This window comes from Centroberyx gerrardi, chromosome 13, assembly GCF_048128805.1.
Source record: "Centroberyx gerrardi isolate f3 chromosome 13, fCenGer3.hap1.cur.20231027, whole genome shotgun sequence".
NCBI classification, from domain to species: Eukaryota; Metazoa; Chordata; class Actinopteri; order Beryciformes; family Berycidae; genus Centroberyx; species Centroberyx gerrardi.
Genome location: NC_136009.1, coordinates 11,345,882 through 11,357,949, shown reverse-complemented (window position 1 = coordinate 11,357,949; position 12,068 = coordinate 11,345,882). Strand labels below are relative to the sequence as shown.

At 42.2% G+C, this 12,068-nt stretch overlaps 1 protein-coding gene across 1 annotated transcript; it reads left to right on the top strand.

Moving 5' to 3' along the window:
• Window positions 1–4,201: 4,201 nt before the first annotated feature.
• Window positions 4,202–11,226, top strand: gtf2b (general transcription factor IIB). Its single transcript, XM_071907995.1, has 7 exons — window positions 4,202–4,262; window positions 5,693–5,805; window positions 7,568–7,701; window positions 8,431–8,577; window positions 8,977–9,106; window positions 9,700–9,981; window positions 10,912–11,226. Exons 1-7 carry the CDS (start codon window positions 4,246–4,248, stop codon window positions 11,043–11,045), a joined length of 957 nt encoding a protein of 318 aa, XP_071764096.1. The 5' UTR covers window positions 4,202–4,245; the 3' UTR covers window positions 11,046–11,226.
• Window positions 11,227–12,068: the final 842 nt, after the last annotated feature.

Here is a 12,068-nt window from a genome sequence, read left to right as displayed (position 1 = left end):
AGTACATTCCACTATCAACGGTAAACCAAAAATCCAACCAGTAGATTGTGCCCTGCCTGGCATTTCAATTATAATCACAAAATTACTTATGTGATGAAAATAGTTATTTTTATTTGAAATGATTTTTGTCATTACCTGCACTTAACTGCAGGTAGGCTATTTCCGTGTTGGTCACGTTCAGATTTCAGACAGGGTCAGGGTCCTTCGCCAAACCTCGGGTTCCCAGGATGCATTTACGAGCTGAAAGCTGAGGCGAATGGTGTTTATAAGCAGTAATTACCGACTGAAAGCTGACCAGGACGATACTTTCAAGTAGGACACTCCTAACTGCCGTCTTTCCCATACGACCTGAACGCAGCATCAATTTCCAACTGTTTCTTTCAAGGTCCCAGACGCCACAATGTGCTGCTTGATGTTCAGTAGACTAATCTAACCGGGTAGTTAGACTCCTATTTGTACTCTTTTGTGCACACGCCACATATTTAAAGACACGAAGCATCGAGTTGTTACAATGAAACTAAACTGTTGTTAACACTTGGACTAATAAAGATACATTGTTTATGCATAATGTACATATCTATCTATCTATCTATCTATCTATCTATCTATCTATCTATTTATCTATCTATCTATGCTATGCTGTTCTTTGTTATACTATGCTATGCTATGATATGCTATGCTATGCTTTGTTATACTATACTATGCTATTAGCAAAATAAGCAGTCAATAGGAAACTAGGACCCTGGGTGCTGGACTCATGCATCATTTCCAGCTCTGTCTGGATTTGGTTGCTGATGCACAGGGTGGAGGAAGTGTCTCTTGAGTTTCAACCCATACAGGTTTCAACCGGTCCAGGGCTGCTGGCTGCTGGCTGCTGGCACTCTCTGCTCACACTCACTCTGCCCTTGTACTTTTAGAGGAAGTGAAAAAAACAGAAAAGCAGCCATAGGAGTGTGTGTTGTGTGATGGTTTGCCAGGTTTATAGGCTCAGATTTGGAGGTTGCGCACAACCACCCCACCATACACCCCCCACACACCCACACACAGACACCCAAATTGATTATTGATTATGTCTGTGTTGTTAACAGGCTTGTTGAGTAATTACATTAAATAGGTTAACACACACATATTAGATTAGTGGTTTCCACTACAGGGACAAATTGTTGCCTAGAGGTTAAAGAAGTGGATTTGTGACTGTGAGGTTGTCAGTCTGAATCCTTACAGAATCAGAAAGAAAAACTGAGTGGGCAAAGTGAATGAGAAATGCTCTCCCCTCCCTTAACAAGTACCATCTAAGTGCATGTGAACTCACTTAACTGTCTGCCCTTGGTCTCTTAAAACAACTTCTCCTCACATCTTGTTGCCAAGAGATGATTTATCATGATGTGATACTTTTACTGATCGATAAGTCAGCCAGGCTGTATTTTCAAATAAGCAAACAGTATTTTTCATTATATGATACAAATTCTGATGTAAACTTTTTGCAGTGGTCCTAGCCTGGGTTAGCTCCACTTGGCCCTGCTGTGGGAAGTGGCTGTTGATGGAGTAGTGATGATACTGATTGTGTAACACATTGCCCTGATTCCAAACTTGCAGATGGTGTCAGATAGCTTTGTGACTGCGGTTAGACATATGGTGTGTGTGTGTTGTGGGGAGGGGAGGGGAGAGGTAGCAGCATGCTGTGGTGGATGGGGAGGTGTGGAGGGCAGGATTATCACATTGGGGGTGGCAGTGGTAACAGTGGTTGGATAGCATGGGGTTCCCCGCCTGCGTGGGCGGAGCAAACAGATAATTAGGTTCAGCAGCAAAAGCACCCAGATGCCCCTGGCAACCAGGTCAACGTGTTGAGAATTGGCTCAATGCGCTGTAAATTATTCAACATGGACCTCCCTCCCCAAACACTGTGTGCTCTCACTCACACGAATAACAGCTATTAGTTTAACTGCACTGCACATTGTCATTATTATCCTTTCACCATTAAGGTTATTTCAGATGTGTGCCGCCTGTCTGGAAGTAACAAAAAATAAACTGCAAATCAAATTTGCATGAACTCTCACGGACCCAAACAAACCCAAACAAACCTGTTTCCATGGCTTTTAATTACCTTAAGCACTGCAAATACAGAGTTCTTTCTTTGTCTCTCTCTCTCTCTCTCTCTCTCTCTCTCTCTCTCTCTCTCTCTCTCTGTGTGTGTGTGTGTGTGTGTGTGTGGACCAAATGTCCTCACACACAGGGAAATTAGAATTAGGGTTAGGTTCAGGTAAGAGTTAAGGTTAGGCATGTAGTGGAGAGGGTTAGGGGGAATGAATGTAGTCAGTGAAGGTCCTCACTGTGTGTATGTGTGTGTGTGTGTGTGTGTGTGTGTGTGTGTGTGTGTGCGCGCATATGTGTGTCAAATTACAGGCAGCACCCCGGGTGGCTGCACCCGTACCAATATGCAGCTCTCACAGTGTTTGTTTGTGTCTGGATCCCATGTTGTTACTTAACATAAAGTAAGAATGACGAAGAATGATGTGAAGACATTAAGTCACAGTTGGGAAATAAGGGAAATAATGAATATCAACAGCTCATCAGAAGCTCAGATGGTGGTGGTTTGTGCCTCTGTGTGTGTGTGTGTGTATGTGTGTATGTGTGTGTGTGCGTGAGAGAGAGAGAGACAAAAGAGAGAGCATGTGCCATTTTTTTCTTTTGACTACATGACTAAAGAGGCATAAGAGTCTCTGCTGCTCACAGCTGTACCTGTGATGTCTGTCATGCTGTGACTTGTAACCATTTATGCAAGTGAACTTTCCTTCAGTACAATACACCAGAAGTATTGGATAGTCAATGGTTTATTCAAGTATTGTGAATCTTTGTCAAGGACATATACCCCCTTGTCAGCCAAAAACCAAGAGTCTAGTAAAAAATTAATAAATGAAAGGGTTCACATATCATCTCAGTGCTGCTACCTCCTCAGCAGCAGTATAAACCCACACTGGGGCGTTGTTTATCTTTTTGCAGTGCTGATGAGAACGCCCCATCAGAGCTGCTGTGCCACAGGATCAAGCCCAGATCCCTCAGATGGGACTCAGGGATTCACATCATTAAGAGCTGCCAACACTGGCAAACTGTTGGATGAGATTGCTCACCCCAGATGACGCATACTCAGCAATATGTGACTGTACCCTGTGGCAGGCTGACGCTCATTTTCATACTAGAAAACGACACTATTTCAAAGATAGGAATTCCCATTTGTTGAATCACTGAGTGAGTAATGAACACAATTGCAAATGAGTGGCTCATGCAAGCTAATCCTTGAAATCATTTAGCCTCCAGGACCAATAAATATCATTGCCTGGCCATGGCATCTTCAGCAGGTTCCAAACCTGACACACTTTCTGTTTTAGCTCCACCTGCTGTTGTCTTGATAACACTTTGTATGAGTGCTCAGTTGCATTCTCCTCTGCCTGCGTTGTAGAAATGAAGACAGCACACTGCAATAATCCATTGTTGACTATCAGTATTCAAACACATTCATCAAATACTTAAAGACATGTAGAAATTCAATATGTTTGTGTATCCACATATGCAACAAGGCAGGTGAGCAATAAATATATGTATAATTTATAAAATATTATTTTCTATTGCCAGGTCTCTATTCTATTCTATTCTATTCTATTCTATTCTATTCGCTTCTATTCTAGTCTCATGAACTCTGACCAGGTCAAGTGCCTTTTTGTGTGCTTTCCTTTTCAGGCCAGTGAAGTTTATGGTGAAGAGGGACAATGTAGTCACAGACTGGTACAGCAGTAGGGACACAGGCTGGCACAGAGAGACAGTCACATCACAGACCAGTTCATCAACAGGCCTGTGCCTTTGTTTCTGGTCAAAGTCTGTAAGGGTTAGAGATTGCTTGTTACATTCCAGAAGCTTTGAACGGCCTATACTGAATGGATGTCTTGAGTAGTTCTACAGTATTGTGCTTTCATTGCTGTCATTGGACATTGTTACTGTTTTTGGGGGGGCGGGGAGGGCGCTGTATCTGATGTCCTGTCTTGTGTCTATCCTGAGCCAGTATGATGAGGCCTGCTGTCTTTTTAGCCTTCTTTTTCTACTTTCTTTTGTGTTTTTCGTTGTAATGTCGCCCTAATTTGAGCCTTCTGGCGCTCCGTCCTCATGTGGACACGTGGTTTGAAAAATCTATAAATATAGGTGGAGCGCCCCATTGTTCCAAACTGTTCACTGGCTGGCAAAGAGAGCGGTGACATGGCGTCGACAAGCCGGTGCGTAGAAACTGTCACCAAATGTAATATGTCTGCATCGTGTTTGGCACTTAGAATTGTATTTTGTAGAGCTGTTATTTAGTTAAACGTGATGGCAGACGCCAGCGCTAGTAAAAAATGTCCGGTCCTTATCTTTAACGTTAGCTGTGTGGTATGTTGGGCTAGGAGTTAGCTAGCAAGATGTTGCCAGAAGTCACTATCAGATTCACCGTTACGTTGACATACTGTATTAGCATTGTCACTTAACAGCTTGCGTCGATCATCACATTATCCTCACATCTTGTCGTCGTTACATCCCTATAACACATTTTTAATACAACAGATCTGCTTAGACCTGTCATTAGTGTAAGATACACAACAAGGTTTAGCGTACCGTTGGTTGTTGTAGCTAACTTGTTAGCTTGCCGTGTCGTCACCATCAGGCGCGGCGTTCAGAAACGTTGCTGTTGTTGAAAGTTTACAATACAGCCAGCTAAAATAAATTTACTGTGCAGCTAGGTTTCTTCATGGGATACACTCTGCCTTAGTCAACTGAAGAATCTTTGGAATTCAGGAATGGAGCGAATAAATGCAGTGAATTGCTTCTTTTGGATGCACATTGTGCGTGTCTGCCTCTCCTTGGTACTTTGTGTAGCCAGTGTCGGTTTGGGGAAATGTTTGTCTATTCACGGACCGTCACTATCTTTACAGGAGCTAGTCTGAGAGTGGAAAGTGGCATGCAAAATAACGTGAAGTAGCCCTGGTTTGATGACAAACAAGGATGCTCGACTCGTCTGTTGCGCTGTCGCCATCATCGTGACTTTTTTTGTGTGTTATTGCTATATCAAGACACCGACACGAGCAGGCGAGGCACATTTTGCTGCGTCGTGATGTTAGCTTTGACTCCGACTTGTTTGATGTCGTTGTGGACGCTGTTAATCGTGCGACTTTATGACCTTTGATAATTCGTTTTTACACCTTCCTTCATGTCTTAAGTCGCATGTTGACACAACCCATGTTAGCCTTAACCAACTTCAAGCTTTCAACCTGCTTGACCCGACAAATGGACAGCTTGTAATTAGAGCAGTCAATTTGTAAAACTTGTTGTGCAAGAATGTTCACCCAGACCTTTCTTGCCCCAGGTAATAACGGTGTAAGGAAGTGAACAAAAATGCAAACAACACACTTATCTTTAATTTGCTCTACTTTTATTTCCCCCTGAGGTTTTTCATCAGCTAGCTGTATCTTTCTGTGGGTGATCTTTCACAAGACAAGGCAGGGGGGGAGGATACAGGTCGCAGTCTGCTGGCTTTTTGAAACTCTTCTTTCTTTTTTCACTGCAGTAGATGAGACTTTCTAGCAGTACACTTTCCCCATCCTCCCTTTCATATACTTTTCTTGCCTTTGAGCTTTTTGTTAACTGATGCCTACACTTTTTTCCTGCTCTGTAGCGGAGAGGCTCTGGCCCTTCCCAGAGTTCAGTGTCCCAACCACCCTGATGCCATGCTGGTGGAGGACTACAGAGCAGGGGACATGATCTGCCCCGAATGCGGCCTTGTAGTGGGTGAGTGACTATACACACACACACACACACACACACACAGCTTTTGGGCTACAGAGCCTTTGATACATTAGCACATACTTGCTCTCACTTTCCCTTTCCTTTCCCCTTCCTTTTCCTTTCCCTTCCCCTTTCCTTTCTGTCTTCCCTTTTGTTTTCCTTTACACCCCCCTTCTCTCTCACTCAATTACCCTCACACACACACACAGATAATCTCAACTTTTTATTAGCGGTACTACATCGAACATGTCAGTACACACGTCCTTAATTAGGTGGAAAATTAAGCAGACAGGAACGTGGAGTAGAGGTGATGAATGGACAAAGAAAGGAAGAGAATTAACAGATGCCTTTCAGAAAAAGTATGCAAATGTACACTGTTTCCATTTTTACGGTTAGGGGAATATTTGAGCACATTACTCACTGAATTATTTTCTCCACGTAGATGGATGTTTTTTTTTGCCTTGGCTAGCATTTCGAAAGTGCATGTGCATACAATGCTGTCTATTATGTTTTTTGGCAAGTCACATGCACACATGACATGGCGGCACACAACATAGATCCAGTACAAAGCCTTTTAGCTTGTAACAGACTGTAACACAGAGCTGCAGTGGAAGACAGACTAACCCCTCTAATGAGCCCCTTGAGCACCGACCTGGTCAGATGGGATATAAGAGACTGGAGCCGTTCTCTGATGCAAGCTAAATGCTCTCTGTTCTCGCTCCTCCTGTAAGGGGATGAATGTCACAATTGCTCCTAGATATTAGCCGGATTGATGGATGGTAAAAGCCTAATAGGATTAAAATATCAGAAATCTAATCCTTGACCCTGCTATATGGTTCTAGGAACAGGCCATCATAAGTGGGAGGAAATATTGGCCATGTTCAAACAATATGCCCTGCCTTCCTTTCCTTTGTACATCCTTGATTTGATACAATTGGATGTTTTAGTTTGAAGATAATATATGGTATTTCTGCCTTACTCTATATTACAAGAGAAAGTGACAGGAAAAAGGGAAGAAAACAAGAGTGGATGACACGCAACAAAGATTGTGAGCCCGGTTCAGACCCACAATATTGAGAGTACAATATTTGTGCCCTAGCTCACTGATCCCGAAGGACTCTCCTGAGAGAATGTTTTTGTTGCTTAGTGCTAGAAGAGTGCTAAGACCAAGTTGAAGAAAGGGAGGATGGGAGGATTGACAAATTCTACAGTATTTGAAGGGGCCTTGTGGTCCTGACAAACGCAGGTGGTAGCATGAGTGAATTCTTATGAATCTGGCACCATCTTCTGGTCGATTCTCCCAAAGAGAGATAATGCAGCTGGAGAGAACAAGGAGTGAATGCATCTGTTGTGTGCACTTACTGCAGACATTTTTTGTGTGTGACTCATTGTGCTTTTAGCCTTGGTTAGTGTTATTGTTGACAAACACAGACAAAATCTATCATCAACTGCTCTGCTCCTTTTCTGAACTCCTCTCTTTCTATCTTTGGCATCACATTTCACTTCTTTTGTTTCCGTCAATCAAGGACAAAGGAAAAACTAGTTTCAGAGTAACAGCTGAAGACATCGATACAAAAGATTGAAAAGCTGACATCAATTTTTTCCTCTTATCTGTACAAAAGGTTAACAAAAGCTATTTATAAGGAGACAAAGAAAGGAGGTTGCATTCGGTCTATATCCGGCTTCAAACAAAACTCAGGATGTAGACAGTAGAGTGTTAATGGGACTTTTTTTTTTTTTTAATTGTCGAACCGTTCCCCCTCAGGCGACCGCGTAATCGATGTGGGCTCAGAGTGGAGGACATTTACCAATGAGAAAGCCACCAAAGATCCATCCAGAGTGGGAGATGCCCAGAACCCGCTGCTTAATGGGGGAGACCTGACCACCATGATCAGCAAGGTGAGCGGCACCCAGCCTGTCTTTAGTGGAAATGAGAATTAGGGGGTACAAATTTTTGTATTTTCAAATGAATTTGTCAAATATCATACTGTTCAACTAGTGATGTAGACAATATGTCATTACAGATGAAATATGTGATTTGTTCTTCAAAAGGACATATCACCCTTGAGCAAGTGATGGTTTTGACTATTTGGAACCAATTTCTGTATGTGCTCAAATACACATTGCGTAGGTGAAGTGATGCTGAAATGCCGTGTCATTGAAAGTTCTGATGATGCGGTCAGCGTTTACAGCCATAATACCCGATAGGTTTTAATTTCCTGTGATTATGGGTACCACAGTGATGCAGCTAGGTGTGAGTCACAGTCTAGGACTGTCAGCAGCACCAAATTATCCCTTATCACGCTAAGGAACATCTTGAAGTTTACTATGGCTTTTATACAATGGTTACCATTGCATGTATACTGTCTTAAGTTTTATTTAGTGTAGTATACAGAAGAGTAAAAAACAGGAGAAAACGAGACATTGCTCACTAGCTCCATGGTTACCATAAGAGTTGGCAGATCAGCCAATACGCCGCAGCTAGCCATGCTTTATGGCAATTATCAACACTGTTGGAACACGTCTTTGACCAATCTGATTATTTGGATCGTTGTGTAATGTGTCATAGTTGTCTAGAAATAAGACGATGTGCGTTTTACTGATAAACATCCTCTGGTTCCACCACAGGGAACAGGCGCAGCTAGCTTTGACGAGTTCGGCAACTCCAAGTACCAGAACCGTCGGACCATGAGCAGCTCGGACCGGGCCATGCTCAACGCCTTCAAAGAGATCACCACCATGGCCGACCGCATCAACCTACCCAGGAATATCATCGTGAGTTCCATCTGCCGTTAAAATGTTCCAAAGAATCGCCATGTATGTGAATGTTCTGGAATGTGCTTTTAGGAAGAATATACTGTATGACTTTAAATCGTGACTTGACTTGTACGCTCTCTTGGACTTGATGCCTGTTGTCATCTTGTGTAGGCAGAAGAAATGGCAAAGACCATGATGGAAAGACGTCCGGGACTTTTTTGTTAACCTTTACGATTTGCATGTCATGTGCTTTTATTTTGTCAAAGACAGAAAGAAAGAAATACCTAAATGAATACATAAATATAATATTTGTTCAGCTTTTTATGCTTATTTTACGTGTGAGCTAACAATATTGTAGCATGTGATTGAATTTGTACAGACTGTTGCTGACAAACAAATAATGCCTTTGCCCTGCAGGACAGAACAAACAACTTATTCAAGCAAGTTTACGAACAGAAGAGCCTGAAAGGTCGAGCTAACGACGCCATCGCCTCAGCCTGCCTCTACATCGCCTGCAGACAAGAAGGGGTTCCTAGGACGTTTAAAGGTCAGAGCAAGCGGTTTCATTTTCCTGTAAACTACAATTATGATACTTTTTAACCCCCTAGACTGTCTTTTCTTTTCTTCTTCTTCTTGTTACAAAATTAGTTCAAAGTACATTTATTTGGAATTTTTGTTACAAAATCTACACAAACTTCTCTTTTCTATCAAAGTGGAGTGGAAATTAGAGAAATGTATGTGAAAGTATAAAATTCCAATTACAGAAAATTGTTTGCAGACGTATTCATCCCCTTTACTCTACTGGGATATATTGTGTCACCGGTAAAATCATTTCATAACATATATTAATAAATCTTTAGGTAAAAGAAAGACATGTTGGCTAGTCATACCTCGTCCCCTCAATACATATTAAGGGGATTTTGGACTGTAGTGTGTAGTTTGCTTCAGCACAGTGTGGATCTGCATCACTTAGGATGGCATTTGATTCATCATATCATATCACATATCAGTGCACTTCATCTTTTACAATTTTACTATGGAAGTCATTGAAGAAGAAGAAGTCTTCCTGGCAAGAAATGTTCTAGATTTTCTTTCGCTACATTCCATCTAAACCGGTCTCTCTCCTCCTCGTCTCCACAGAGATCTGCGCCGTCTCCCGTATCTCCAAGAAGGAGATTGGCCGGTGCTTCAAGCTGATCCTCAAGGCGCTGGAGACGAGCGTGGACCTCATCACCACAGGAGACTTCATGTCCCGCTTCTGCTCCAACCTGGGCTTGCCCAAGCAGGTCCAGATGGCCGCCACCTTCATCGCCAGGAAGGCGGTGGAGCTGGACCTGGTGCCCGGCAGGAGCCCCATCTCCGTGGCCGCGGCAGCCATCTACATGGCCTCACAGGCCTCCGCTGAGAAGAAGACCCAGAAAGGTGAGGAGGGCGTGTAGGGCTGCACAATTAATCGTATATTAATCGCGATGTCGATATTGGCTTCCACAATTAATTGATTGTGGCCGCGGGCGATTATTCACGCTGGGTTTAGCTTGCTCTGGTGTAGGGCTGCAACAGTTAGTCAACGTAATCAAAACTCAAATTACTTGAATTTTGACCCAGTTTGCCGCTGACCTTTCAAAGTGCGTATAAACTCTTCCATTAGCTTGGATCCAAGTGTAGTATACAATGAAGCACGGGTTACGGGGTAAAATATTTCCTTTTTAATCTCCGACCAGAGACGCAGTACACAGGCAAACGTACTACTTCCTTATTTACACTAATTCTCCCGCGGGTCCTTATGGGAAACTTCAAAATAAAAGCCCACAAACACCCAAATAGACTTCTTACAAAATAAGTGTCTTAGAATACAAATGCCCAAAAACTAAGGCTACAGAGGTGATGGTCCCGGAAAAAAAAACAACGGACCCGGTGCACCGGAATCACAGGTTCAAAGATTTGTACATTTGAATGTTTTTTTATTTATAGGTTTATAAAATACATTATGAATGTGAAGGCATTTCGGTTAACTTAAAATGCTCAAGTGCAATAAAACAAAATGGATGAATAATCATGATAAATAATCGTGATCACAATATCGAGCAAAATAATCGTGATTATCATTTTAGCCATAATCGTGCAGCCCTAAGGGCGTGTGACGGTAGTGCGTGGCAGTTTACATTCGGATGTTGTCAGAGTTCAGCAGACTGAGAAGAGGGGAAATGGAAAATTCTCAGTCTTAACTTTTCAATTTGAAAGTGGATGTTTACCAAAATCACCAGCAAATGCTTAGAGAAAAGTGGTAAATAATTTACTGCAGGTAGAGCAATTGAACCAACATCTATTCTTTTGTTTCTGATGCTTCCCCAGAGATCGGAGACATAGCTGGCGTGGCGGATGTGACCATTAGACAGTCGTACCGACTCATCTACCCGCGCGCCGCAGACCTCTTCCCTCCAGACTTCAAATTCGACACGCCTGTCGACAAACTGCCCCAACTGTGAAGATGCTACGCATACAGTGACGACACTCTCTGCTGTACTTATAGGATTATATTCTCTCTTTTTTTATCGTTTTTTTTGTTGGATTTGGAAGGTTTATCTTTTTCCCTCCTAACTTAAGACTTCAAGCCTTTGTCGAGGCACTCTTGCAGGAATACAGAGGACACACATTCCAACGCTTAAACATACAGATTGCAGACTGTACTTACAGTATTTCATTTGAGTGTATATATCATGTATATATGTCCAAGTGAGAAAATGTAATTGGTGCTTGCAATTTTAGGCTGGTTTCATACTGTATACACACTTTCTTTTTGTAGAAAAAAATGGCCAGGTTCTATTTTGTTAGCTTGTTTGCATTGTTCTAAGTAAATTAAGAAATAAAAAAAAGGCTTTTCAGTAAAGCATGATCACTTTGTGGTTTGAAGAACATTAAATTTTTGGTTACTTAAAATATTTTTGTCTTACTAATTTGATCTTTGATAGACTTCATTATCTCTTGAAATGTAAGGGCTGATTAAGAGAATACCTCCGTCTTTACAAATAAAGGCCTTATGGTCTTCTGCCAGATATTTTGATCTATAAAGACTCCTCTCTCCTCTTGTTTGACATAAAGAAGTGGTTCATCCTCTTGGTTACCTCAGGTCATCAAGGTCTAGCTGAGGCCCTTCCCTGACATTAGATATAGGTGGACTGCCACTACCTTAAATAGGTTCTGCACCGCAGGGTGACGGTTTCTAACTCCACTGAAGAGAGCCAACAGCATTACTTGTGGCTCCCAAGATTTCCTTGCATCATCCCTCAAAGGAAAGAAAAGTCAGTTTTGACAGCAAGTCCCTTTGTGCTTTTCTCCTGATGAACACTTTGAGACTTCAAATTTGTTACCCTAAAATTACATGTTAGCATCTTCACTAAAACCCAAGGCGTGGCTATTCATAAGATAGGCAAACTGCAGGGAAATGGTGAAACTACAAGTCACTAAGGTGTATTGAATAAAAACCAAGTATGATTCAGAATGTCCAAAGT